Genomic DNA, 27,452 nt, shown 5'->3' with positions numbered 1-27,452 from the left:
AAAATGCACAGGACACCTAGATTGAGTGAATAGCTTGGAAAGGACACCTGGATTCCCCACTTAAAATCAAATTAAATGATCGTCTGACATTTTCCCTCCCAATTAATGTTTCTCGGTTCATCATTGTGTCCAACCATAACAATATAGATACGTCTCGTATAGAGTTAATTCATTTTGTTTTTATTCAAATCAGGATCCATTGAGAAACGTCAGGGGCAAGACAAGCGTCCAGGATTTACTTAAATAAAACAGAGTAATTTGAAGTGGAACATTAAAAACAGAGTTTCTCTAAATGCAATTTTGTCTTTCTTCTTTTCCAGTAACAACATGGAAGCAGCAACAATAATGAATTTTGGTCTTCCTAACGTTCACAACTCCCCTCTCTGTTTCACGACCAACCTCTCTCTCTTTCCCCGGCCTTGGCTTCACAAGCCCACTCTTTCCCTCAGACCGGCAAAAAGAAACCACTTGGTCTGTGTTAGGGCTAGTGCTACTGAGACTAATGATGATGAACTTGAGAGAACTCGTCCATTGGCACAATTTTCTCCTACTCTTTGGGGAGATCACTTCCTTTCTCGCCCCTTAGATGTTGCTGTAAGCAAATGTTGACCCAATCTATTTCAAGATATTGTTGGTTTAGTTAACATTTTAAAAAAAAAAAACATATTTTGTATCTCTTTGTAGAAATTTGATGAATTCTCAAGAGACATTGAAGTGATAATGAAGCCAAAAGTGAGGGGCATGCTCATGTCTTCCAAAAACAGTGAAAATGAGAGGATATGTCTCATCCATTTGCTAATTAACCTCGGAATCGCATATCATTTCGAGACTGAGATTGATGAGATCCTTAGCCAAGCTTTTCCGAATTTGGAGGACATAATCCACAAGGAAGATGATTTGGAGACAATCTCCATCATGTTTGAGGTTTTCAGACTACGCGGTTACTATATGCCTTGCGGTATGGTTATCAGTTACCTTGATTCACATATAAATATACGCACATATATAACATGTTTTTCGACTTCATTGTAGATGCATTTAATAGTTTCAAAGGTGAAGATGGGAGGTTCAAGGAAAGTCTAGCTGAGGATATGAGAGTGATGCTACAGTTGTATGAAGCAGCACATCTTGGGACACCATTTGAATATATAATGGACGAAGCATTGAGTTTCACTCGGCATCACTTGGAGTCATTGACAGGTCAACATGCAGCATCTGCTAGTCCCCATCTCTCTAGACATATAAAAAAAGCACTGTATAGACCTCGATATCATAACTTGGAGATACTAGTCGCAAGAGAATTTATCTCTTTCTACGAACAAGAAGAAGATCACGACGAGACGCTGCTCAAGTTTGCAAAACTCAACTTCAACTATTGTCAGCTACATTACATTCAAGATCTAAAAGAATTGACCAAGTGCGTTGTGGTAGTTCATAATTTCTTTTGTCTTGATATATCTATGTCAGTTTTGCTTTATTTGGATATTTATGTTTTGCACATGGTGGAAGGAGCTAGATCTTGCATCTAAGCTACCTTACATCAGAGACAGAATTGTAGAGGTCTATTTCGGGGCACTCACAATGTATTTCGAGCCACAGTATTCGTTTGGGAGAATTATTGTCACTAAACTTACTGTGGTTGCAACTGTTTTGAATGACACATGTGATGCATATGGCACTCTTCCTGAAGTTACAAGTCTCATTGACTCTTTTCAAAGGTACTGTTTTAAAATCTCAAGCACTCCTATTTGCTCGATCGATTAAATTTAAGAATAGGTAAAATTGTCGTGAGAATGTTATTCTTTAGGTGGGATCTTGAGGACATTGAAAAGCTACCAAACTATTTAAGAATCGTCTTCCGAAGTGTGTTTGAAACTTTAGAAGAAATTGAAAAAGAAATGATGCCTAGAGGAAGATCACGCATTGTGCTAGTAGCAGTAGATGAGGTGAGTCCTCCAAATTGTAGTCAAGTCTGTGTCTATAAGAAAAAAACTGAGTGTTTTGCATGTAGATGAAGAAGTTGGGGAAAGCATACTTGGCCATCTCGAAATGGGCACGCACAAGTCACGTTCCAACCTTTGAGGAGTACATGGAGATTGGGATGCAAACGTCAATGGATAAATTTGCAGCCTATAGCTTTATTGCTATGGAAGATTGTGATGAGAATCAAACGTGCGAGTGGTACAATTCCAGACCCAAAATGATGGAAGGTTTGAATGGCCTGTATCTTATTAAGAACGACATAGCCACCTATGAGGTAATAGTAAGACATGCAAAATCATGACAACCAAACAATCACATCAACAACAAGTTTTGTCTTATAAATTTACTTAACAAATGTAATGGATGAACAGATAGAGATGAGCAGAGGAGAAGTGGCTAATGGGCTGAATTGCTACATGAAGCAACATGGTATTACCAAAGAAGAAGCGATTGGAGAGTTGAACAAGATTGCTAGTGATTATTACAAAATAATAATGGAGGAGTACTTGACGACAACCGCTGTGCCACGCCCGATTCTGGTGCGATGCCTCAACGTTCCGCGACCCATCGATCTATTTTACAAGGAGGGTGATGAATTCACTGATCCTTATTTCGGGAAACTCAAAGAAGTCATCTCTTCTTTGTTCATCCATCCAATTCCTCTTTAATAAAGTGCATAGAAACACTTCTAAATAAGACGCTTTGTATTCTTCTTCTTTCTTTCCCCTACCGTACACTTCAAAAAAACACGCCTTTTGCAATGGCGAGTTACGACGGATTACAGCTCTCGCAAATTTGCAGTGGATTTGCGAGAAAAGTACAAGAAAAAAAAAATCTCTAGCATATTTCTCGCAAAATTGCAAGGAAGGTGGTCGTCACAAATCCGCTACTAAATTGCGAGGCATTTACGACAAATTCGCAGGGAAGATCACCTCCCTCGCAAATCAATCACAAAATTGCGACGAATTTGCGACAACAGAGTCCATAGCAAAATTGCTATGAACATGTGAGTAACTTGCAAAAGCCATAGCGAATCAATTGCAAAATTAGGAAATTAATAATACATTACTATTGATGATTAAAAAGATGATAGAAAAGAGTATAATGAGACATTGGACCTTATAATATACTTGAAAGTTAATTTTACTAACTTTCAAAATTATTTCGATGGTTTTTATAAATAAGATATTCAAGGTTTGCGACAAGCTTGCGACGGATTTGCAAGATATAAAGCAAATTAGTCGTAAATCCATCGCAAATTACTCAAATCATAGCAATTCTCTCGCAAATGACAACTTTAAACCCTAACCCCTAAACCCTAAACCCTAAAGACTAATTACATTACTATTAATGATTAAAATGATGAATCCAAGACTTATAATCAAAGATAGGGCAGTGCAACACAAAATTGTTAGAGAATTTGACAATTTTGGAATATTTGTCAAATATTTGTCTCAATGTAATGAACATATGTATGAATAGTGTAGAAGATAGTTAATGATTAGAGGAAGATGCAAAATTAGACAATTTTGGAAATTTTTATGATAGAAAAGAGTATGATGAGACCATTGAACCTTATAATATACTTGAAAGTTTATTTGACTAATTGTTTTAAATTATTTTGATGGTTTTTATAAATTAGTTATTCAGGGTTTGCGACAAATTTGCGACTGATTTGCTAGATTCATAGCAAACTAGTCGCAAATCCATCGCAAAACATTCAAATCATAGCAATTCCCTCGCAATTGTACAACTTTAAACCCTTGAACCTAAACCCTAAAGACTAATTACATTACTATTAATGATTAAAAAGATGAATCCAGGATTTATAATCAAAGATAGGGCACAAATAACAATTTCTAAACCTAAACCCTAAATACTTTGCGAGATATTTGCTACGGTCCCTCGCAATTCGCTTGCAAATACTCTTATTTTGGTGGGAAACTAAATTTTTAATAAATTTAAATTGGTTATTTTTAATAAATCTAAATTTTTAATAGATTTAGATTGTTTATTTTAATAAATGAAATTAATATTAATTAATGTTTGCGATGCTTTTGCGAGGGAGCCTAGCAAATCTCTAGCAAATTTTGCGTTGGATTTGCGACGCTTTTAATTTTCTATATAACCAGAAAACCTAGTTTGAGCAAAGCTCAAACCCAACACTCCGCTGCCGACAAACCCTAAGTCTTCTTCTTCTTCTTCCGATTTCTTTCTTCTCCGGTTGTTTTCTTCTCCGGTTAATCGACTCCTCTGCCTCTCTCTTATTTAGTTAGTCTACTCCTCCTCATCCTCTCTTTTTCGATCCTAGAAACTCCTCGTCCTCCGTAAGTCTACTCGTCCTCTCTCTTCTCCGACTAATCTCCTCCTCCTCTCTCTTCTTCTGTCGTTTAATTTCAGGTTTAGGGTTCTTATTAGATCTGTTTAGGTTTCTTTTTTACAGTTTAGGGTTTCGATTTCGATTTAGGGTTTAGCTTTGCGAGACAAAGGTTTTTGATTTTAGGGTTTTTATTTGAATTTTAGGGTTCTTATTCGATTTTGATTTTCATTTTGATTATAGGGTTTAGGGATTTCAATTTTTGGGTTTCGAATTCGATTTTAGGGTTTTTATGTAATTCAATTTTATGATTTTAATTATGATCGATTTAGGGTTTTTATGTAATTCGAATTTAGGGTTTTAATCTAGTTCGATTTTAGGGTTCTAATTTTATCAATTTTAGTGTTTTTATTTGATTCAATTTGAGGGTTTTAATTTAGTTATTTTGAATTATTTCAGATGTCTTCTCGAGACAATAACGGTTCTGTAAACCAAACTGTTTACACAAGGTTCATATCTTCTCAGGGGTTATCTCCTCCCATCCCTGCTCGCTCCCCCCATCCCTGCTCGAGGGATACGTTCTACAGCCTCTGCTCAAAGGCTACCTTCTCCCGCCTCTTCTCAAGGTACCTCACCAGCGACAGAAGGAAACCGTAATGCAACCTCTCCGGCGGTGGAAAATGATCTTCCTCCTCAGCAATCAACATCGCGTGTCAACAGTATCTCTGCCTCTCAAACATTTTTTTACTTTGGAAGAGTTACTTGCAAGTCCTAGGCGTGCAAGCTTAACAAAACTAGATCCTAAGCGACCTCCGGGTACTCTCTGGTGAGAATGTATCCCTATCTAACCTCTCTGATCAATCTTTATGTTTTGTATTTTCAATGATCCTCATTCCTTTTATCTTATGTTTTGTAGGTTTGACCAGGATTCTACGGTTGTTGCTACTGTCTGGGCCATTTTGAAAGAGATTTCAAATCAGCTCATGCCAATTGGACCCAAACACCAGGTCCGGTTGTAAACCGGTAGTTTGAAACTTTTGCGGTAAGTTACAGATTTTTTTATGTGTTTAAATTACAGATTTTGTGTGTTTATCACTTGATTCTGGTTCTGATTATGATTCTGATTCATGTTATGTCTTCACAAGCAAGCATATAACTGGGATGCGTCCATCAATGGAAGAGTTAGAGCTGAGTTTGAAAAGAAGTTGAAGTCCCGGATGAGTGATCAAGTGTCTCGGTGGAAGGGTAAGTGGAAGAACAAAGGTAATGACGCAATGCCGTGGTGGCTTGATCCTACCGTATGGGATGGCTTGGTCAAGTTTTGGTGTGAACCAAAATCAGAAGAAAGAGTATCAATAGCCGTAAGGCTCGCTATAGTGATCCTGATGGCACCGGAATACATAAGCACCGTTCTGGTCAGACCTCTTTTAAAGCCCGAGCACGAAAGCTTGTAAGTATCTCTGTTTAACACAAGTTCATTAATCATATCATATCTACAATATAGTAATATAGTTGTTTCATTTCTCTGTTTTTAGTCTGAGAGTACTAGTGAGCCACTACCTGATTTCTTGCTAGTACTAGAAGACACTCATAGGAAACCTGATGGGTCGTTTGTTGATGGATTGTCTGAGAAGGTGTTCAATGAAGTGTCGTCAAAGATAGCTGAAGCTGAGTCTGAGCTATTATCAGCGGATAACATGGAGAGTAGTGCTTCTGGCGGGTTATCACTAACTGTGTAGAACCAAATTTATGCCGAGGTAAAACATGCTTCATTGTTTATGTTTATGTTTATGTTTGTGTTTGTGTAAACTATGTGTGTATATTTTTATGTTTATGTTTGTGTAAACACTTATTATGGCGTGTATATGTTTTGTTGGCAGGTTGCTCCGAAGAAAAAGAACCGGATATATGAGGTTGGTAACATGCAAGCAGAAGCATCTTCAGCTCAGATTGGTCAACCGCCTCCTCCTTCTGAAGATCCACTTGTTCTAGCTGCGAAGCTTGCTGCTGCCGAAGTTGTTCTTGCAACTCAGGCAACTCAACTACAGGCCAATGCAGAGAAGATGCAAGAAAATACAGTGAGGATGCAAGAAAATGATCTGATTATCTGAAGATGCAAGAAAATTCATAGAATATGCATAGTTATGATGCATACTTTGATTATCTTGCATCGAAAGATCCAGAGTTTGCTGCTAGATTTCGCCGAGAAGATTCACCGGCCAGACCTGCGACCGGAGATGGAACCACCGGACAGTAAACACTGATGAACTCTCTTTATCCTCTCATATGTATTTTTTGTGTAGAACAAAATTGGTTATTATGTTTTGTTAACTTATTTTGTAAACTTAGTACTTCTAATTACAGCTTTAATTTGCATAAGTTTAAGGTTTGATTATAATTACAGGTTTAATTTTAATTACATGTTTAATTATAATTAAGCTTACCAAAATGAAAATTTTAATTTTTTTTATACCGTTATTATAATTTGCGACGGAAATATTAATTGCAAAAGCATCGCAAATTTGCGAGGGATTTACTAGATACAGAATTACTAGGACATTGCTAGAAAAATAGTTCCTCGCAATATGCGTGGATTTGCGAGGGACAATTTTTCCTTACAAAAATTGCGAGAGAATTGCAACGTTGACCGATTTGCGAGGAACGGACTTTCCTCACAAATTGCTTCTCGCAAATCGGTCAACGTTGCAATTCTCTCGCAACTTTTGCGAGGAAAAATTGTCCCTCGCAAATCCCACGCATATTGCGAGGAACTATTTTGTCGATTTGCGAGGGATTCGCTATATACTCGTCCATCGCAGAAGACTGTTTTCTTGTTGTAGTGGTAATAGCCAATGCATATAATTTGTGGGTTCTTTGTTTTTTCACTGTCAGCCATAGGCATGTCTGGTGGTGCCACACTGGTAGCCAAACCATAAAGTAACCATTTAGACTTTTTGGATTTGTTCCGTAGTTATGGCTTACGAAAATAAACTGCTCACCTATACAGACGTTTGGTACAAAATATAATTTTATATATACAAAACCTTTTAATTTTATACAAAATATAATTATATATATATAATTTTATATTTGTTACCTAAAATATCACTAATATTTAATATTTTCATAAAGAAGTTGCAAAAGAAGTAAACGTAAATGTTTAAACATCCTTCATGAAACACATAAGTACATAACCTATCCCTATTATATTCACCTTAACAGCCGCCTCCACAACCGCCTCCACCACCACCTCCCCCGTCACTGTAACTATTTCCATTACCACCGCCATGGCCACAACCAACACCGGAACCACTATTTAAAACGGATACAGCCAATGATACCGCGATGCCAGTGCTTATCAGATCTTGATTTTTGGCTCTATACGTAGGCCTCGGGAGCTCCACTGGTCGTGGTGGAATCAGTGAAGGCCGAGGTGGAAAAGGAAGCTTTGTATCCCTGGTGATGATGCCTTCACCTCCGCCACAAGCACCACCTGAACCACCATAAATATCGGTTCTAGCCACTGATATGGCTGACCCAGCGCCTGCCAAATCTTCACATTTGGTTCTATACACAGGCAACCCGAGCTGCCCTGGTCGTGAAAGCGGCGGTGGAGAATTGACATCTGCCCCGCTGGTGGTGATGCAGATTAAGAAGATAAACACCACTATTAATACGACGCATGATACGAGTGCAACAACCAAATCCAACATTTTCTAAACTCCTTAAAAAAAATGTAAACTCCTTAACTTAAATCAGATCCTATAGTCTCTTATAGATTTGTGTAGATTTTATTACTGAGAGTTTTAACAAAAATTAGTGGATTTATCAAATATGTTTATCAATATTATATCTTTTATATCAAAGATTTATATATCCTACTATATTAATTGAGAAGTACAAAAATAAAAATAACCTTAAAAAGTGTAAAAATTTACATACAAATGCCATTAAAAATTGTTAAATAAAAGCTAAAACTGTTGAGGGTGTAAAAGATAATTAATAATTAATCATCTTATTATCTTATCATCAATCAGCAAAAATCGTGGGTTGCATGGATAATCAATTGACTTAAATTAAATCTATTTACCAAATCTTTATTCTTTTAACCAACAAATCTCATACGCATTAAAATTCTTTAAATGTGGAGGAGAATTAAATGTGGAGGCAATCTTCGATTATTGCCGGTGATTCCATGGAATTCATGTTAGTGGATGAAGCTGTATGTTATTTTCCATAATTAAGGTTTTCTTCTCATTATTGTTTTATTAAAAATTTTATTTTCCTAAACATATATATAGGATGATAAGATGGGAGCTGACCTTAAAAAAGACTTAATCAAAAAATTCGAGAATGGAGCTTCTGAATTTTCAATCACAAACTATTATAAATAATATAATGACAAAATAAATTATTATAGATTTTGATAAACAAAAATGTTCAGCCCGCGGTTTACCGCGGGTTAGTACCTAGTATAGTCATTAATTGCCCTGGATTTGTATTGACTTTTTTTCTTCTAAACTTTTTTATTTTTAAGGTTATATATGTTTATGTTTTTCTAGAAAATTTCATTCCAATTCTGGTATGGGCTTTTTTATTTTTTGTTAGAATTTAATTTTTGGTATGTTTATAACTATATGAAGGATTTTCTTTCTAGCATATATGAAGGATTTTCTTTCTAGCATATATATATCTTATATAATATGAGAAGGTTTTTCTAACTTTGCCTAACAATGTGACATTTGGCACTCTACTTTTGTGACACATGTTTCAAATTTAACATTCTATTTTTTATTTGATTTTATTTTATTTGTATCTTATATAGTGTATATTTTGTTAAAATAAAGATAATTGTTGTATAGTTTGCTTTTTGAATTTCAACATTGTTACAAAATATATTCTTTCCATTTTTTAGTTCTACCATCTAATATATTCATAATGAAATCACACACAATAGAACCTAAAAAAAAAATACTGATCAACCCAACTAAAAAATATAAACAAATTGAAACCAAATAAAAATAGAAAATGGTTTCATACTTTTAAAGTAAAAACTGAAACCAAATTAATTTATGATAGACTAATTTAAGAATCTAGAAGATTTTCAAATATATATTTTTTTTTTGACAACATTTTCAAATATATATATATCATATTATATTCAATAATCATATATAATGTATTAAAGACACAACTCAAATTTGTATTTAATAGTATTCTATAAGTTACAGTTTCTTTAAAACATATGTACTAAAAAAATGGTATCATAACATAATTGTTTTATCTCCCCAAGAAATAATAGAAAACAATAGTTTCACAATTAATTTATTGTTAACTATACTATTTATTTTAAAATCATTAGAAATAGAGACAATTTATAGAAGAAAAAAATATGTATATTAAATTTGACACACTTTTATTTTCATGAATTATTATAAAAAAAATAGTTAGACTTAGAGTATATATAAGATATATGTTTTGTGATATCGTTTTAATAAATTATTTTAAAATTGACTTATCATATTATAAGATTATTTGTTGTTAACTATTACTTTTAGATATGAAAATAAAATTAATACATAGGACAACATAATTTATCTATCAAAGTAAGGTATTATACTTTTTTCCTTATAATACTTATCAGTTTTGTTTTCCAGAAAAAAACAAACTATAAATTAATTAATTTATCATAATTATTTAATGAACATACAAAAATTAATTAACTTTGCTGTAACTAATTTTCCTATTACTATAAAATGGTTTCATACATTTCAAAGTAAAAACTGAAACCAAATTAATTTATGATAGACTAATTTAATATAAAAGATTTTATAATATATAAAAAAACTCACATTACATTCAATAATCATATATATTTTTTTTAGACTAATAAGATATATGTTTTGTGATATCGTTTTAATAAATTATTTTAAAATTGACTTATCATATTATAAGATTATTTGTTGTTAACTATTACTTTTAGATATGAAAATAAAATTAATACATAGGACAACATAATTTATCTATCAAAGTAAGGTATTATACTTTTTTCCTTATAATACTTATCAGTTTTTTTTTCCAGAAAAAAACAAACTATAAATTAATTAATTTATCATAATTATTTAATGAACATACAAAAATTAATTAACTTTGCTGTAACTAATTTTCCTATTACTATAAAATGGTTTCATACATTTCAAAGTAAAAACTGAAACCAAATTAATTTATGATAGACTAATTTAATATAAAAGATTTTATAATATATAAAAAAACTCACATTACATTCAATAATCATATATATATATTGTATTAAAGACAACTCAAATTTGTATTTAATAGTAATTTATAAGTTACATTTTGATTGTGTTTAAATTATATGTACTAAAAAAACATAATGATATCATAACATAATTGCTTTATCACCCTATGATATAACAGAAAAAAAATAATTTCAAAATTTAATTTATTGTTAATCATACTATTTATATTAAAATGATTAGAAATCGAGACAATATATAGAAAATAAAAAATATATTAAATTTCACACACTTTTATTTTCATGAATTTTTATAAGAACTGGTTAAACTTATAGAATAAGATATTTGTTTTGTGATATCGTTTTAATAAATTATTTTAAAATCGACTTACTATATATAAAAATATTATTTGTTAACTATTACTTTAATTTTAGATGATGACAATAAATTAATATATAGGAAAACATAAAATTATATATCAAAATATTAAGTAAGATCTTACACTTATCTTTCTAGATTACTTATCAGTTTTTTATTTTCCAAAAAAAAAAAATATATATATATATATATATATAATTTATCTTAACTATTTAACGAAAATACCATATATAAGTTGACTTTGCTATAAGTAATGGTCTTATTACTATAGTAACATACTATTTAAATAATTTCAACAATATATTGTAATTAAAAATATTTAGTAATATTTACTTTAACTTTCCTCTTTTTTCATGACCCTTCTATGAAACATTATATAATATATATAAATTATAAATTGTAGTTGAACCGTAGTATTATGAATATTATTTTTAAGACATATATTAACAATTACATCTGTACATTTCATATATAATTGAAGAAAAACTTTATTTTATATTTCAAATTAATAATGCTTACATAAACCACGCATTGCATGAACTACTTTCTAGTATATATATCAACCAATTGTTTCATTGACCTCATTGCTCTTCTTTATTCATTTTTGTTTGCACAACAAAATATGGGTTTATCCGTTTTAAATTGTCAAAAGTTTAAACCAAAAAAAAAAAATTGTACAAAAGTGCTAAGGTTGTTGTTAGTTGGAAACTCCCGCAAAACAGTAGTTCACATTTACGTATATATAGCTAAAAGAAAAAAAAAAAAAAAAAAAAAAAAAAAAAGAAAAGGGTTTTTGATTGATGAAAACGAATCAGGTTTTAGTCATATCTTGAAGGTGAACGTGAATCATATGATCTGCGTGAACCATGAGACCTTGGTGAACCTGAAACGTTTGATCTTGGAAGATGAAACTGAGGATGTTGATGATATTGAGGCTGTTGTTCCATTGGCTGTCTGAGATACCTGCAGTTCGAGATCGTGACCTGTAAGTTTTGAGACAAGAAATTTAATTCTGGAAGAAGCTGCAGATTCTGACAGTCATTGATTCTCAGGTTCCTTAGGGCATTCAGATCAGATAAATGCTCATTTGAAAGCTGAAGAGAATGCAGAGATGTGCATTGATCGAATTCAAGGTTGATGAGGTTGGTGAAATGGCTTAAAGGAAATGTACTGAGAGAGTCACAGCTGCTTTTTATACTTAGCGTTTGAAGGTTCCCATAGCTGTATACGTTGTGTTCTGGCTGGAAATCTAAGAGGCCACATTTATGGATGTGAAGAGAGATCAGAGAAGGCAAAAAGGCCGGTATCCGGGTTAGCTCAGGGCATCTCAGTATGTAAAGTTTCTTGAGAGAAGGGAATAAGTCTCCACTTGTGACTCTTCCGTCTAACCATTCTTCCCAATCTGACAGGTTATCAAAACGCAGCGTTTCAAGCGATCTAAACGGCTGTTGGTCTCGATCACGCAGTTGTGGATCGCTGAAGTAGAACTCGGTACCTACGCGTCTAAGCCCAGCCATTCCTGAAATGTAAAGTTCTTTGAGACCTGGTAGTTGACCAAGAGATGGCAAGGAGGAACAGTAGTGGCACTCTCTAAGGCGTATGAACACGATTCTAGAGAAAGAAGAATCATTCAACCATTTTGGAAACCTTCTTCCTTTGTATCTCTCAATAGTGACTCTCTCGATATGCTTATGCGGGCGTAACTTCTCAAAGACTTCAGCTTCGTTTTGCGTCCTGTGAGGATTTGTATTGCTCTCTAAGCTATTAGTTCCAGTTCTCCAAACAAAATCTATCTCCTTTAGATGCTTTTTGCTGTCTAGATTTGCTCCTGCAGCATCAGCGACATCCACAACTCGTTGCAGCTCGACTAACCTAAGTTTTCCATGAAGTTCATGAAGCTCTCCAAGTTCACAAATCCTTGCGCCGTCACTAGCACTCACGAAAAAGGTTGTAAGCGTCTGGAGGCTCTTTAATCTACCAAATCTTCGAGGCATTTGTCTGAGCTTCGTTCCAATCAGATCAAGATAACGCATATTGATGAGGTTGCAGATATCTGTAGGAAGCTCCTTCAGACTGGAACAGTAGGTGAGAAGAAGTATCTGGAGGTTGTACATATAACAAAGGGATTTTGGAAGTTTCTCGAGTTCAGTACGAGAGAGATCTAAAAACCGGACATGGCTCAAGTTCCTAAAAAAATCTTGTGGCAACCTTGCGATCTTGTAATGTGACAAAGACAAAACACGCAAGCGTGTAAGCGTTGAAAGTAACTTCTCGCTGACCATTGTATCTAAGCAGCATGACCGAGAAGAATTTGTGAGGCTAAGTGGTAGAAACGTTCTGAGAAACTTGACCTCGCGAAGAGCCTCAAACTCCATAGGCTCAGCATAATTATCTCGCAGGTATGATAAATATCTGGTCCTTTCTGAAACCTGAAGTTTGTATCCATTTTCAAATTTCGAGCTGAACTCACCTGAAGCAAATTGAGACAGCTCATTGATAAAATCATGCATAATATATCTCGTCTTGGTCTTCTGAAAAAGCGACCTTGATTCTAGTTCAGAAAAGTACTCATCCCCAAGCTCTTCTAGAGTCTTATTGCTTCTAGTCTGTTGCAAGAAACCTTCTGCCATCCACAGAAGAACTACCTTGTCCTTCTCAAACGCATGTCCTTTGGGAAATATTGAGCAATAGGCAAAACATCGTTTCAAGTGAGCTGGAAGGTAGTAATAGCTTACTCGTAAAACTTGAAGTAGGTTGCTCTTATCAGCTGGAAGATCCCAAATCCTGCTGCTTAAAACTCTCTCCCATTCTATGACTTTACCTTCAAACCGTAGAACGCCACCGAGTGTTTTCACAGCCAAAGGCAGGCCGCGACACTTGTGCACTATCCTTTCCGCAAGATCTCCAATTTCTTGATCTAGGCAAGGATCTTGATTACCAAATACAGTTTTTACAAACAACGACCAGCAATCTCCATCAGATAATGGCTGAAGTTTGTGTGCATAGACAGAACACATATTGGATGCAACACGTTGGCTTCTTGTTGTCACAAGAATCCGGCTCCCTTGAGTAGCATGTATGAAAGGTTGGCGTAGAAGATCCCAATCCACAAAATTTTCATTCCACAAATCATCTAGAACAAGCAGAAACGGTAAGCCTGTTAACCTCTCCTTCAATTTGACTTGAAGTACATCCAGGTCCGTGAATTCGCAAGGCCGGGAAGTAACAGATTCATATACCTTTTTAGTGATTTTGAAAACGTCAAACTCCTCTGAGACATGAGCCCAGACTCTGGTTCCAAAATGGCTCTGAACACGTTGATCATTGTACAGGAGTTGTGAAAGTGTGGTTTTGCCAACCCCTCCAGTTCCAACAATAGCTACAACGGTTAACCCGTTATCATTTGCATCTTCAGGAATCAAATATCTCATGATCTCATCTTTATCGTCAGTCCTACCAAACACTTCAGATTCATCCACAAGAGATGTTGTTGGCAACCTTTGTTTGGGTACCATTGCAGTGAGCTCTTTCAAACCTAAGACATTTCTTTGTGAGGCTAAACGCTCGAGCCTCATCGTGACCTTCTCAAGTCGGATCTCCAAATTTTCACTGTTACCGTCAAGAAAATCTCCCAAAGACATTCTGCCACAAAGCTGTCTCAGCCTGTTGGAGGAAGAAGATTCAGCTCCTATGTTGAGACGCAGAGCTTCTGTAGCAATATCATCAAGAGCATCTTCAGCATGGTAAACAACATCTCTCAACTCGTTGACCCATTTTTCAACCACCGGGTTTGTAATCTGTTTCTCCTCCGCATCTATCAGAACCGCACTTATTGTCAACAACACAGTGTTGAGCCTCTCTAGTACATTCTCGTTCAGTTCTCGCCTCTTGAAGAAGTTGTTGAAAGGTGCAGACATCAACGTCTGGAAGAGAGCTTGTAAGAAAGCTGAAAGAAACATCTCCCCTACAATCATCCTGTCGGTCTTTGCACACACACAAAGCCCTCTGGGAAAAAAAGACAACAAACAAGAGAGCAAATCAACAGCAGGATGAACAACTTCACAGCAGCCTAATTTTTTTCTTCAATGTTATCCTCCTCAATTGCTTTACTCCAAAGGGGTCAATTCGCCATAGCAAAATCAAAGATTCCAATACTAAGAAAATATTCACAGTTTGACCGAAAATTCTAAGAAACTAACCTTAATTAAAACAAGAGATTAAAATTCGTTTACTAACTTGACTTGACAAAACACAGCATGAATCATGCGGCCAAAGTGAATCCAAACAGAAATTACCAAGAAAATGATTGGGAGTTGCCTGCAGTTACGTGGAGAAAACTTGATGATAGCCTGCAAAAGAAGGAAACTTATGAATTAGTCAAAATCGTTTACTTAGAATAAAAAAATAGTAGAGGAATTGTCATAATGTTTACTTGGGGAAATACTCTGAAATTTCTGATTAGTTACAATGAAAATATAATACTAAAAGATAAAGGCGACTACAAAATAAACAAAGTGTCATCTTCAACAAACGAACAAAATATTAAATTCTAGATTGATTCCCTTGTGAGCTGGCTTGAAAAGTCTTAACTTGTCTTGGTCTAGCAACTGAGACAAAGTCAATAATATTACAAGGTAACAACAAAAATGCAAAACAATGAGTTGAAATCAACGGATGTACATCTCTGGAGTCTTCGTAAATGTTTAGTTAGGCATTTAAATGTTTTTGTCTTCTATAAGGTCAAGCCGTGAAGAGGGTCTACAGTGTCTGCAGCTCGATTGGCTTAGGCAAAACCCAGATTAGACATGTAGATTTAAAGAACAAAACTTGTAAATTGGGATAATTATCATAACCAATACTTCATTTTTTTATTGGTTGCAAATTTGAGGTGAATTCAACACCATCTGTCAAATCTTCTACACATGATAACATAAACCAAAGAAGATATGTAAAAAAATAAAATAAATATGGTGTGAAATATAAGAAAACTCACGTCATGTGGTAGTCATAGGTTCAACCGAGAGATTGGCTGGACCATTTCTTCCCCTGAACCTTCTTAGGAACATAGAACATTGGAATATTGGTCAGCCAAACCCTTTTTGGCTTCCTCCTCTGATCTAAATGCTGCACATAGGTCACAACGCAGAACACTAAGAGGGCAAGGAGAAGAAGAAAGAAAACTCTGCTTTAACAGATGTTAGGAAACAGGAAAAAGGAAGAAGATAACACAAGCGATAGATTAAACATCAAACTGCAGCAAGAAAAGAAAAAAATATCAGGTCAGATTCAACTTACTTTCCCCCTTAGTTTGTCTAGTTGTTCTTGAATGTGACTCGTTGAATCCTCCATGGCCACTGCAAATAAAATGTGATAGCACTTTTAGAAAATGGGGATGTAAACAACAGTTTTTTAGGCGAAATGTCTGCAAACTTATGAATCTCGTGAACAAATGAAAGAAAAAAAAATCCAGAATCTTGACATTATTATCACTTGCTGCAGGCCAGCTTGACAAATTGCATAGAGAACACCAACAACAAACCCCTTTCTGCTTGCGTATTCCAATAATTTGCTTGGACTTTTCCAGCGTAACTTGCTGCATCTCCTTGGCTCCAACAAGTTACAAGGGGAAAACATGGCGAACTCCTATTTATCAAATTGTGCGAACGTGATGGTTGAGCGGATTAATACTTCTCAAGAATTGCTCGAAGTATGTAAAGGAAAGACCTCCAGTGTGTTACTGAAGAGATTAAAAGTCGCTCTGGTGACTGCAAACCCGGTGCTTGCGGATGCTGAGCAGAGAGCAGAACATGTTCGAGAAGTAAAACATTGGCTTACAGGAATCCAAGATGCTTTCTTCCAGGCAGAGGATGTTCTTGATGAGTTACGAACAGAAGCTTTGCGAAGAAGAGTAGTAGCTGAAGCGGGAGGCTTCGGAGGACTATTCCAGAATCTCATGGCTGGTCGAGAAGCCATCCAGAAAAAGATAGAACCTAAGATGGAAAAAGTAGTCAGACTACTGGAACATCATGTGAAACACATTGAAGTTATTGGATTGAAAGAATATAGCGAGACTCGAGAACCACAATGGAGGCAAGCATCACGGTCAAGACCTGATGATCTTCCACAAGGCAGAGTGGTCGGGCGAGTGGAAGAGAAGCTAGCGTTAGTCAGTTTACTGCTTTCTGATGATGAGATAAGCATTGGGAAACCAGTTGTGATCTCCATAGTTGGTATGCCAGGGGTTGGAAAGACTACCTTGACACAGATCGTTTTTAATGACAACAGGGTGACCGAACATTTTGATGTTAAAATGTGGATCTCTGTTGGGATAAACTTTAATGTCTTTATGGTTACAAAAGCCGTTCTGCAGGATATCACTTCAAGTGCAATTAATACTGAGGATCTACCTTCACTTCAAATTCAGCTGAAGAAAACACTCTTGGGGAAGAGATTTTTGCTTGTTCTGGATGATTTCTGGTCTGAAAGTGATTCAGAATGGGAAAGCTTTCAGGTCGCCTTTACTGATGCAGAGGAAGGAAGCAAGATTGTTCTAACCACAAGAAGTGAAATTGTCTCCACAGTAGCAAAGGCTGAAAAAATCTACCAAATGAAGTTGATGACGAATGAAGAATGTTGGGAGCTGATCTCTAGGTTTGCTTTTGGAAATATATCAGTCGGTTCTACCAACCAAGAAGTAGAAGGAATTGGCAAAAGGATTGCAGAACAGTGTAAGGGCTTGCCGTTAGCTGCAAGAGCCATTGCATCTCATCTCCGTTCAAAGCCAAATCCTGACGACTGGTACGCTGTATCAAAGAATTTCTCAAGCTACACCAACAGTATTCTCCCTGTTCTTAAATTGAGCTATGACTCTCTCCCTGCTCAACTTAAGCGATGCTTTGCCCTCTGCTCAGTATTCCCCAAGGGTCATGTGTTTGATAGAGAGACTTTGGTACTCCTATGGATGGCAATAGACCTCTTATACCAACCAAGGAGCAACAGAAGATTGGAAGAGATTGGAAACGATTACCTTGATAATTTAGTTGCTCAATCTTTTTTCCAGAGATTGGACAGCACCATGACAAGTTTTGTGATGCATGATCTTATGAATGATTTGGCAAAAGCTGTTTCAGGAGACTTTTGTTTCAGACTGGAAGATGAAAATATTCCAGAGATATCAAGCATGACTCGACATTTTTCATTTTCTAGAAGCCAATGTGATGCTTCTGTGGCTTTCAGGTCCATCTACGGAGCTGAGTTTCTGAAAACCATTCTTCCGTTCAACGCGCCAACAGGTCTTGAATCTCTCCAACTAACAGATAAAGTTTTGAATCCTTTGCTCCAGGCATTGACCGGCCTACGAATTCTTAGCTTGTCTCATTATCAGATAACCCACTTGCCTAAATCATTAAAAGGTTTGAAGCTGTTACGGTATCTAGATCTGTCAAGCACCAAAATAAAAGAGCTCCCAGATTTTGTGTGTAGTCTTTGTAACCTGCAGACACTATTGTTGTCAAATTGCTGTGACCTCACAAGCCTGCCCAAAAACATTGCCGAACTCATCAACTTGCGCAACCTTGACCTCGTTGGAACTCCTTTGGTAGAGATGCCACCAGGAATAAGAAAGCTGAGAAGCTTGCAGAAGTTATCAAATTTTGTTATAGGAAGGCTAAGTGGAGCCGGGCTGCATGAGCTCAAAGAACTTTCTCATCTTCGAGGGACACTTCGCATCTCTGAGCTACAAAATGTAGCTTTTGCCTCAGAAGCAAAAGACATTGGCTTGAAAAGGAAGCCATTCCTTGATGGGCTAATCCTGAAGTGGACAATGAAAGCTTCTAGCTTCGTCCCTGGTAATTTAAATCCATTGGCATGTGACCAGAAAGAGGCCCTAAGGATGCTAGAACCTCATCCACAGTTGAAAACGTTCTGCATTGAGTCTTATCAGGGTGGAGGATTTCCTAAGTGGTTGGGTGAATCTTCATTCTTCGGTATTACATCTGTCACTCTAAGTACTTGCAACCTCTGCATATCGCTTCCTCCAGTGGGGCAGTTGCCTTCACTCAAGTACCTCAGCATTGAAAAATTTAACATTCTGCAGAAGGTTGGTTTAGAGTTCTTCTTTGGTGAGAACAGCTCTAGCTGTGTACCGTTTCAATCCTTGCAAACTCTAAAGTTCTATGGCATGCCAAGATGGGAAGAATGGATTTGTCCACAACTAGAAGGTGGGATCTTTCCTTGCCTAGAAAAACTCATAATACAAAGATGCCCCAGCTTAACAAAAGAGTTTCCAGAAGGACTCCCTTCTTCCACTGAAGTCACCATCTCTGATTGCCCCCTAAGAGCAGTTGCTGAAGGAGAACACTCCTCCACAAGGAATCTGAAAAATATTCTAGAAAGTCCAGCCAGCACTTCCTTTATGAGCAGAGGTGAACTGTTTTCCCCTACAGGGAATCCAAGATTAGATGCGAGTACTAGTGCTCAACCAGAAATAGCTTCAACTAGTCAAAGTATTGATGACAATGAAGTAACTTCGACATCAAGCTTGTCATCTTTGCCAAAGAACCGTCCACTATCACAAACAGAAGATTTAGACCAATGTGAAACTCACTTTGAAAGCTCACATCAGAATATTGAAGAACCTGCTGTGATCTCGGCAAGATACTCAGGATACATCTCGGATATACATAGCTCGTTAAGTCCATATATGTCAAGAACATCACTTGTTCCAGATCCCAATGATGGAGGAGGTTCTGGTCTTCCTGGAAGTAGTAGCTACCAATATGGAAAGGCACCTGTCAGGAGTCCACCGTCAAGTGATGCAGATAACAAAAGGCTTTCACAATATGATGATGAAACAGACATAGAACATATGAAAGTGACAGATATCTCTCACCTCATGGAGCTTCCTCAGAATCTGCAGTCACTCCAAATTAACAGATGCGATGGACTCACTTCCTTACCAGAGAGCTTAACAGAAAGCTATCCAAATCTCCATGAACTGATCATCATTGCTTGTCACTCTCTGGAATCTTTCCCTGGGAGCCATCCTCCACCCACATTGAAAACCCTATACATAAGAGACTGCAAGAAACTAGATTTCTCAGATAGCTTACAACCAACACGGAGTTACTCACAGCTAGAGCATCTGTTCATCGGAAGTAGCTGCAGCAATCTCCACAGTTTCCCTCTATCCTTCTTTCCAAAGCTCAAAAGCCTCTCAATAAACGATTGCGAAAGCTTCAGAACATTCTCAATTCACGCCGGACTCGGAGACGACCGTATCGCTCTCCAGTCTCTTGAAATTAGAGATTGCCCAAATCTTGAAACTTTCCCACAAGGAGGACTCCCAACGCCGAAGCTCTCTTCAATGTTACTCTCAAACTGCAGAAAGCTTCAAGCTTTACCTGAGAAACTGTTCGGACTCAGTTCTCTCTCGTCACTGTTTATAATCAAATGCCCACAAATCGAGACAATCCCTGGTGGAGGGTTTCCCAGTAATCTTCAAACACTCTGCATCAACTTCTGCGACAAGCTCACGCCGAGAATCGAATGGGGGTTGAGAGATTTGGAAAATCTTCGAAATCTCGAGATTGAAGGAGGAAACGAAGACGTTGAGTCGTTTCCAGATGAAGGGTTACTTCCAAAATGTGTTTTTTCTCTGAGGATAAGCCGATTCGAAAACCTCAGAACACTGAATCGGATAGGGTTTCAAGATACTGTAGTTTTGGAGACGATGGAGATCAACGGCTGTGATAAGCTACAGATATCGATGGATGAAGATCTTCCTTGTTCATTGTCTTGTCTGAGAATAAGCTCATGTTCTTTGTTGACTGAGAGTTTTGCTGAAACAGAAACAGAGTTCTTCAAGGTATTGAACATTCCACATGTTGAAATCGATGGTGAGATCTTCTCTTGAGAAAAAAGATTGTTTATTTATTTGTAAAAGGTAGACAATATAGACCTAACTTGATGTACACGACTCTGTAAATAATTCTCCAAGATTGGTATCTCAAAACAATGAGTTTTTCAACACTGTTGAGGTGAAAAAGCCAATAACTTTCAAAAGCAAAATACTCCAAAAATCACAGATGATGAAAGTATCTCAGAGGAAACGATAGAAAAGCCTAACAAAGAACTCCAAATTCAGAGGCAGGATCATAGTGTTCCCAGCTACTAATAACATAACTGGAGATTAACTGTTCTAAAACCGTAACAGGGAAAAAAATTGCTGAAGGAAATGAAAAATGTTTGCAGTCATCGCTCTTCTGAAACGCCAGCTAGTCGGGTCTCTCTTCTAGTTTGTGGACGGTGGTCGAGTGATTCTTGGCCTCACTGGTGTCTTTGAAGGGCTGACCCTGAAAAAAAAGAAGATATAAAGCCAAAGTTTAGATCCAGTTGAGATATTCAGAGAAATCTTTTAAGACACTGCATCGATCGGAATCTACCTTATCGGTTGGGAACCAACGAGCAACCCGCTGCAGTTGAGCGCCCTAAGTGCACTATCTGCCTGTTCATTTCAAAAACAAAAACAAATATTAGTTTCTGAGTTTGCAGGTGAAAACAATGTGTCAGTCATCTTTCATCCCTTAATCAAACATTACATTCAAGAAACTTCTTGTCCTCAGTAAAAAGAGCAAAAGTAAATAATATAGGGAAAGTATTAACTATTAAGTCACATCCATGGAGAAAAAGAGCTTACCAGAGCAAATTCAACAAATGCTATGCGAGTTGAATGCAACTGATCGCCAAGAAGCCTCAGACGAGTTACCTGCGTATTAGAACACAAGTTAAGCATCACATTCACTCCTTAGAAGAAAATTTCAGGTTAATTATAAAAATGAAATAAGAGAGAGAGAGATGAGATAGTATAGGTTCTGTTCTGACCTCACCACATGCAGACTCAAAGAAGGTTCTCACATCAGCTTGAGAAACCTGCACTCGTAGGAAAAAATCTTTAAACAGGAGACAGTAATAAACATATGTATAGATTCTTTGTAAATAGTTCAGCATTTACCTTCTTGTCAATATTTGTGCAGTAGATTGTCCTTGTGCACATCTCCCTTTCATCTTCTGACTGAATTAACCAAAACATAGTAAATATTAAAAGTAAAATTCAAAACTCAAAACTGAAACCAAAATGATTAGTATAACTTCTGATCAATATCCCTATAGAGCTTACCCTGGGAAGAAAAGTAGGGTTCACTGGAAGAATAGCAGTTTTTGAGGGTAAGACCCTCACCGGGTAGAACCCAAGCATTGTTCCACCAAGGCTTAATGCTTCTCGTGCTCCCTCTGTAGAAAATTTTTACTATTTAAATGGTTACTGTGATTTTTTTCCTTGTTAAAGCATTTCAAGAAGCCAGTAGCCAAACTTACGGTCATCAGCAAACTCAACAAACGCAAATCGAAGAACTGAATGTGGATCGCCACAGATTCGACAGTCAACAACCTTCACAAAATTATAACTCAATGTTACCACCAAAGGAACATCTTGATCATGAAACTTCTTGCTACACAATCGTGCAGTAAATAAACACAAAACCTCACTTTCAACACAAATGTTTTTAAAGTTCAGTACCTTTGTCACACTCACACAGCCTAAAAAATACAATATTTTAAGTTGAAAAATATATAACAAAACATTAATTTAAAGCTTACTTGTCCACAGTTACTAAACAGGGCAGCAAGACCCTCCTCAGTCACCTAAAATCACAAAACAGATTTGTTATACATTGATGCAACTTAACTAGAATCCGTTCCACACACCTTAACAGAGAGTACTGTAACAAACTTACACTCTGGTCAATGTCAGAAACATACACAGTTCTTCTAATACTATCCTCTCTTTGAGCCTTAGAAATCCTCCCAGTCAACCTCCTCCTCCCTTGGCTATAATTGTTTCTTCTCTGTAATAACAAAAACATCAACAAAACAGAATATAAAGCAAACCCATTTAATCAAAAAGTTTAAAGCTTTAACAACAAACAGAACTTATATTTACCTTCCTGGAATTGTCATCCTTCTTGGCATCAGATTCAAATTCTTCACCTGATTGCTTCTTGGCTGTAGCAAAATCGTCAGCAGAGAGAAATTGATTAGGTTTCCCAACCTGATTGTTCTTCTTAGGGTTGTAGTAAGAAGGGAAAAACTCCTTGGCCAGAGGATTCAGTTTCTTGAACATGGCCACAAGCTTCTTCATATCAAATTCTGATTTGGGTTTCAGCTCTGATTCAGCCTCGGTGATCGAGCTCTTCTCATCGATTGTTTCACCGATGATCTTTTCACCACCATCACTTTTGATATTAATTTCATGAACATCGTCCAGAACAACATCAGTGACCGCAGCAGCCATTGGATCAAAAACAACAACTCACCAGAAAACAAGAAACAGAGAGAACAATTAAGAAAATGTTATCTCTTTTTCCCGTAAAAAAAATTTCGATGAAGATGATCCAAAATGTTACACTCTTAATGGAACGAAACAAACCATATAAGAGAAGGAAAATGGACAAAACAGCGCTAAAGGAAACACGAGAGTGGTTTGATCTCGTAGATGTGTAATATATATAAAGAAAAAGACAGACTGTTTAGTGAAAATGTAATAAATTAGCCCATAAGAAAGAAACAAATGACAGAAAGCTTCTGTGTGTGTGTGTGTGGTAATGGTGGTGAGGAGAGACCATCAAGAAGAAAGAAGTGGGGGAAGATGATGAAAGAAAGAAAGAAATAAAGGGAAGAATAATAATGAGTTTTTTTGGCTTCCGTTTTGGCCGCTCTCTATTTTGGCCTTTTCTACTTGCATTACAAGTAGGAAAAAAATACTTCTTGTTGTTAGAAAGGGACCATTTATTTTTTTAATTATCTTTGTGTCCCCTTATCTTTTTTTTCTTTGCATGATTGCCTCATAGTTTACGTTGGCCCTAAATTTATTTTTATAGGTGTTCTACTAAATTTTGTCGATCTGATTTAATGTTGTTTCAAATTTCGACGCAGTTGTTCGAGTCTAGCTAAGTGAAGTGAGTCGATATGTTATTATCAAACTATCATATAAGGGAATCATATAAAGTGACAATATCAATCATACTATTATTTTATTCCATTTTGTGATTATATTCGTGTCTTCTTTATCTTTTTTTTTTCCTTTTGGTTAATTCTTCTTCTTCCATTTTATTGTTTTCTTGTTCAAACATTTTTTTTTTTTTTTGTGTATCGTAGAGAGTAGTAGACTCGTTAAACTAAGAAGTCCGTTGCATGCTGCTACGAATGCATAAATATATGTGTTTGTTAGGATCTTCTTATCTATTTTTCTTTTTCTTTTTTATTATAAATTTCGTTTTTCTCGTTCTTCTCCAGTATATTCAAAAAATTTATTTTTAAATATTATCATCTCAAATCTCGGCGCGAATCAAATATCTAGCTTATTCAACAACAGAATCCGGCGTCTTCGTCGAAACTAGAATAGAGAATGAAATTTATGATTTTCATTTTTTTTCTGTCTTATACAATTTTTCTCATTTGAGTAATACGTCTAATATAAACTCATTTTCTTGTATATATATTTTAACTTTAAAAATATTATCCATCGCGAAATTTTCTGGATCTCTTTATCTATTGATTAATTAATTAGTTTTTAGAAAGAAAAGGTCAATTATGATAAGGTCCCCTACTCTTTGTATTTTTCAGTATTTAAAACGTTTTCTCCTTCGTTGCAATGCAAACAAACGACTCGACAAGTCACGCAACAATGGAAGGATCTGTTTCGAAAGAAGTTATATTTTAACTGCGTAAAGTAAACCATTATTCAAAGTAATACAAGTGCTATATATATAAGACTCGTTCCATTGGTGAAAAGAAGTTTCCAAAACAATGTATTGTACTATTGTATATATACGTTGATGTTGTATTATACGAGAGATGCTTTGTACATTTAAGACCATTTATATTTATTCTATCTGACACCAAACTAAGAACAACTCAATGTGTCGTTCTCTTCTTTCTTTCTTTTTTATATCGTATATATATGCATAAACATTTAAATAAATAAATAAAAAGTATCTGCATAAACATGACACATACGGTATATATTTTGTTTTAATATATCGTTGTGTAACCTACACATGGACAGACAAAGTTCCATTGACTTGACGATGACACGAGTTCCTATTCGACCATAAGTGTTATCATACATTTTCATATATATATACACACGTGTTGGCCGTTGTATATAATAAGATATTCAATCCCTCCTCGACAAAGGCTAATAAGTATTGATGACGATATTGTTGTTGTACTCCGTTCACCGTTATACAATAAAATGGTTATACAAACATTTTCATATATATGTTTGTATAACCAAAAAAAAAAAAAAAAAAAAAAAAAAAATTATATATGTTTGTATAACCAAACAAACTCAAACATAAAATATCTCTCGTGATGTTAGGCCATGTTTATAGAGGGATCACCTCACCTGATCTTGGGCTTTTAAAAATTAAAATTTAGTGAATAGTGCCCACAATGAAATGATCTTAATTAAGATCTGTTTTTCATGTGTGTTCTTCTGCTGACGTGTCAGCTCGTAAACGAAAGAAATGTTTAATTTTTTTTATTTCATTCGACGTTTATTTTTTACTTTTCTTCTTCTCTCTGAAAAATCAAACAGGCGATTTCACGAGAGATTTTTTTTCCTCATCGTCTTCTCCTCTGTCCGGCGATTGAAACACCGGGGCGACCGTCTCCTCGTCTCCTCGTCTCGTCGTCTACTCCGGATCCACCGATTAGCTGTTCTTTGTCTAGCTGGGTTTTTGGGGTTGGACTCTTTGTCTACCTGTTACTTTGGTGGGTTTGTTGAATTCCGGTGAGAGAAACAATGGCTTGCATGAAGCTGGGATCCAAATCTGATGCTTTCCAGAGACAAGGCCAGGCTTGGTATATTCACTTGATCTCTCTCTCTCTCTAATTTTATTTTGTATTTTGCTTCTTGTTTTCTCCTTTCAATTGAGCAGACTTGGTCTGAATTTGAGACCATGGTCTTTCTTTAAGGCAATCTCAGCATTACTTAATCAAAAAACTCATTCCTTTGTCTTCTTGGGTTTTGCTAATTGCAGGTTTTGCACAACTGGACTTCCAAGTGACATTGTCGTTGAAGTTGGGGAGATTTCTTTCCATCTCCACAAGGTACAATTTGCTTAACTTGAACACAACACTCTCTTCTTGAAACAGTTGCCTTAACCTGGAATAGTTATTGTCTTCTAGAATGTTATGCCTTTCTCCAGCATTGTAGAACTGCTATGTATCAAAGATCTGTTTGGTGGGTGTGTATATTTATTCTTTACAACATTGTGTCATATTAGTCTTTTGTTGATCAAAAAGATCGAAACTTTGGTTTTTAGCTTTAATCTTCTTATATGACTATTGACTAATCCACCAATGCAATTTTGCTAGCTGTTCCACATCCTTGATTATTTGCTGAACTTTTTTTTGGTTCCTTCACAACTCATTCAGTCTCTGTAGTTTTTTGGCAATGCCTTGTTTCCAACAATGAGAATTCTGACACTTATTGTAGAAACACGTATCTACTAAGCCCCCTCTTTGTGAAATAATGGTGTTACTTGCAATTTCTTACACCTTTTGCTTTAATCATTTTTTGCTATGTGCAGTTTCCCTTGCTCTCTAGAAGTGGAGTCATGGAAAGAAGGACTGCAGAGGCGTCAAAAGAAGGGGATGATAAATGTCATTGAAATTTCTGATCTTCCTGGCGGAGACAAAACGTTTGAACTAGTTGCCAAGTTCTGCTACGGTGTGAAGCTCGAACTCACTGCCTCTAATATGAGTGTGAAGCTTTGCAAACACTAGTAGTCAGCATAAGTTGTATATGTTACAATTGTTACTATTAGTAGATTAATAAACATGATCACTATGAATCAGTACTGGAACAGAGTTGAAAACAGAGGATGTGGTAAGATACTTGTCATGCGTTATGCAAAATCAGATATAAATAAAGTAAACAATGTATGAAAACGCAAGAAAGGACTAAACAATGGGTATAGTATTTTGAAAATAATAGACAAGATTGGTTGAATTAAGATATAATAACAACAACAAATAATTTGTGATAAACAAGCATATCGCAAATTAAAGGAGGATTTGATTGAGAATATTTGGAATAAATTTGGTCATTTGTATTAATTAAATAAAATGTTTGTCTTCTTTAATTAATTAAGTAATATGTTTGTTTTTTTTAATTTTAATAAAAGTTTTATAAGTTTGCAATTAAAATATTATTTTATAAATTTTTCTAATTGTAATATGTTTAATAAGAATATTAATAAACATTATATTATTAAATAGTTTTAAACATTCTTAAATTATTTATTAAACATTAATCTTTGTATTTATTAAACATTTTAAAATTTCTATAAGAATATTATATTATTAAATCTTAAGATCTTATACATGTTCTCCCAATAACTAACTTCTTCATAAAAGTTCTTAAGACCTGATCTTACAATATTTTTACAATA

General features: G+C 35.6%; 7 protein-coding genes across 10 annotated transcripts; 3 read left to right on the top strand and 4 right to left on the bottom strand.

Annotated features, from left to right (window-relative positions):
• The first annotated feature begins 287 nt into the window (after positions 1-287).
• On the top strand, positions 288-2,698 carry LOC104745725 (terpenoid synthase 17-like). The gene is made up of 7 exons (XM_019237080.2): positions 288-594; positions 685-958; positions 1,033-1,417; positions 1,500-1,718; positions 1,808-1,946; positions 2,012-2,257; positions 2,355-2,698. Exons 1-7 carry the CDS (start codon positions 328-330, stop codon positions 2,649-2,651), a joined length of 1,827 nt encoding a protein of 608 aa, XP_019092625.1. The 5' UTR covers positions 288-327; the 3' UTR covers positions 2,652-2,698.
• A 4,612-nt stretch (positions 2,699-7,310) lies between these two features.
• LOC104748189 (uncharacterized) lies at positions 7,311-8,120 on the bottom strand. The gene has a single exon (XM_010469867.2). It carries the CDS (start codon positions 8,011-8,013, stop codon positions 7,516-7,518), a length of 498 nt encoding a protein of 165 aa, XP_010468169.1. The 5' UTR covers positions 8,014-8,120; the 3' UTR covers positions 7,311-7,515.
• A 3,436-nt stretch (positions 8,121-11,556) lies between these two features.
• On the bottom strand, positions 11,557-16,059 carry LOC104748188 (NB-ARC domain-containing disease resistance protein). 4 transcript variants are annotated; one of them, XM_019236679.2, is made up of 3 exons: positions 15,929-16,059; positions 15,231-15,284; positions 11,557-14,940 (listed from the first exon to the last, which is right to left on the bottom strand). In XM_019236679.2, the coding sequence occupies exon 3, from the start codon at positions 14,907-14,909 to the stop codon at positions 11,754-11,756; it is 3,156 nt and encodes a 1,051-aa protein (XP_019092224.2). In that variant the 5' UTR covers positions 14,910-14,940; positions 15,231-15,284; positions 15,929-16,059; the 3' UTR covers positions 11,557-11,753. The 4 variants fall into 4 exon arrangements, with proteins under 4 accessions (XP_019092224.2, XP_087343924.1, XP_087343925.1 ...); XM_087487798.1 differs by lacking the exon at positions 15,929-16,059 and adding an exon at positions 15,368-15,463; XM_087487799.1 differs by lacking the exon at positions 15,929-16,059 and having other exon boundaries at positions 15,135-15,258.
• Positions 15,779-16,370, bottom strand: LOC109129248 (uncharacterized). The gene is given in 2 exon segments (XM_019237078.2): positions 15,779-16,059; positions 16,231-16,370. Coding segments are annotated over 2 exon segments (189 nt in total). The 5' UTR covers positions 16,285-16,370; the 3' UTR covers positions 15,779-15,924.
• Positions 16,371-16,567: 197 nt separating this feature from the next.
• On the top strand, positions 16,568-20,964 carry LOC104745723 (LRR and NB-ARC domains-containing disease resistance protein). Its single transcript, XM_019236678.2, has one exon. The coding sequence runs from the start codon at positions 16,568-16,570 to the stop codon at positions 20,846-20,848; it is 4,281 nt and encodes a 1,426-aa protein (XP_019092223.1). The 3' UTR covers positions 20,849-20,964.
• Positions 20,965-20,967: 3 nt separating this feature from the next.
• On the bottom strand, positions 20,968-23,931 carry CID9 (CTC-interacting domain 9). Its single transcript, XM_087487801.1, has 10 exons — positions 22,934-23,931; positions 22,728-22,838; positions 22,591-22,635; positions 22,309-22,381; positions 22,112-22,224; positions 21,947-22,006; positions 21,817-21,864; positions 21,632-21,700; positions 21,378-21,439; positions 20,968-21,287 (listed from the first exon to the last, which is right to left on the bottom strand). The coding sequence occupies exons 1-10, from the start codon at positions 23,282-23,284 to the stop codon at positions 21,227-21,229; spliced, it is 993 nt and encodes a 330-aa protein (XP_087343927.1). The 5' UTR covers positions 23,285-23,931; the 3' UTR covers positions 20,968-21,226.
• A 1,614-nt stretch (positions 23,932-25,545) lies between these two features.
• LOC104745721 (BTB/POZ domain-containing protein SR1IP1) lies at positions 25,546-26,949 on the top strand. Its single transcript, XM_010467039.3, has 3 exons — positions 25,546-25,857; positions 26,037-26,106; positions 26,589-26,949. Exons 1-3 carry the CDS (start codon positions 25,830-25,832, stop codon positions 26,782-26,784), a joined length of 294 nt encoding a protein of 97 aa, XP_010465341.2. The 5' UTR covers positions 25,546-25,829; the 3' UTR covers positions 26,785-26,949.
• The last annotated feature ends 503 nt before the right edge of the window (positions 26,950-27,452 follow it).

Source organism: Camelina sativa, chromosome 15 (assembly GCF_030686135.1).
Source record: "Camelina sativa cultivar CO46 ecotype springtype chromosome 15, ASM3068613v1".
Classification (NCBI taxonomy): domain Eukaryota; kingdom Viridiplantae; phylum Streptophyta; class Magnoliopsida; order Brassicales; family Brassicaceae; genus Camelina; species Camelina sativa.
The sequence above is the reverse complement of the archived record's forward strand: the minus strand, read 5'-3'. Positions and strand labels throughout refer to the sequence as shown.

Coding starts and splice junctions, on each gene's coding strand:
- LOC104745725 (XM_019237080.2), top strand. CDS start 328: ATGGAAGCAGCAACAATAATGAATTTTGGTCTTCCTAACGTTCACAAC. Junction 959..1,032: donor CGGTTACTATATGCCTTGCG/GTATGGTTATCA, acceptor ACTTCATTGTAG/ATGCATTTAATAGTTTCAAA. Junction 1,418..1,499: donor GATCTAAAAGAATTGACCAA/GTGCGTTGTGGT, acceptor TATGTTTTGCAC/ATGGTGGAAGGAGCTAGATC.
- LOC104748189 (XM_010469867.2), bottom strand. CDS start 8,013: ATGTTGGATTTGGTTGTTGCACTCGTATCATGCGTCGTATTAATAGTG.
- LOC104745723 (XM_019236678.2), top strand. CDS start 16,568: ATGGCGAACTCCTATTTATCAAATTGTGCGAACGTGATGGTTGAGCGG.
- LOC104748188 (XM_019236679.2), bottom strand. CDS start 14,909: ATGATTGTAGGGGAGATGTTTCTTTCAGCTTTCTTACAAGCTCTCTTC.
- LOC104745721 (XM_010467039.3), top strand. CDS start 25,830: ATGCTTTCCAGAGACAAGGCCAGGCTTG. Junction 25,858..26,036: donor CAGAGACAAGGCCAGGCTTG/GTATATTCACTT, acceptor TGCTAATTGCAG/GTTTTGCACAACTGGACTTC. Junction 26,107..26,588: donor TTTCTTTCCATCTCCACAAG/GTACAATTTGCT, acceptor TGCTATGTGCAG/TTTCCCTTGCTCTCTAGAAG.
- CID9 (XM_087487801.1), bottom strand. CDS start 23,284: ATGGCTGCTGCGGTCACTGATGTTGTTCTGGACGATGTTCATGAAATT. Junction 22,636..22,727: donor TTTCTGACATTGACCAGAGT/GTAAGTTTGTTA, acceptor TTGTGATTTTAG/GTGACTGAGGAGGGTCTTGC. Junction 22,225..22,308: donor TGTTGAGTTTGCTGATGACC/GTAAGTTTGGCT, acceptor AATTTTCTACAG/AGGGAGCACGAGAAGCATTA.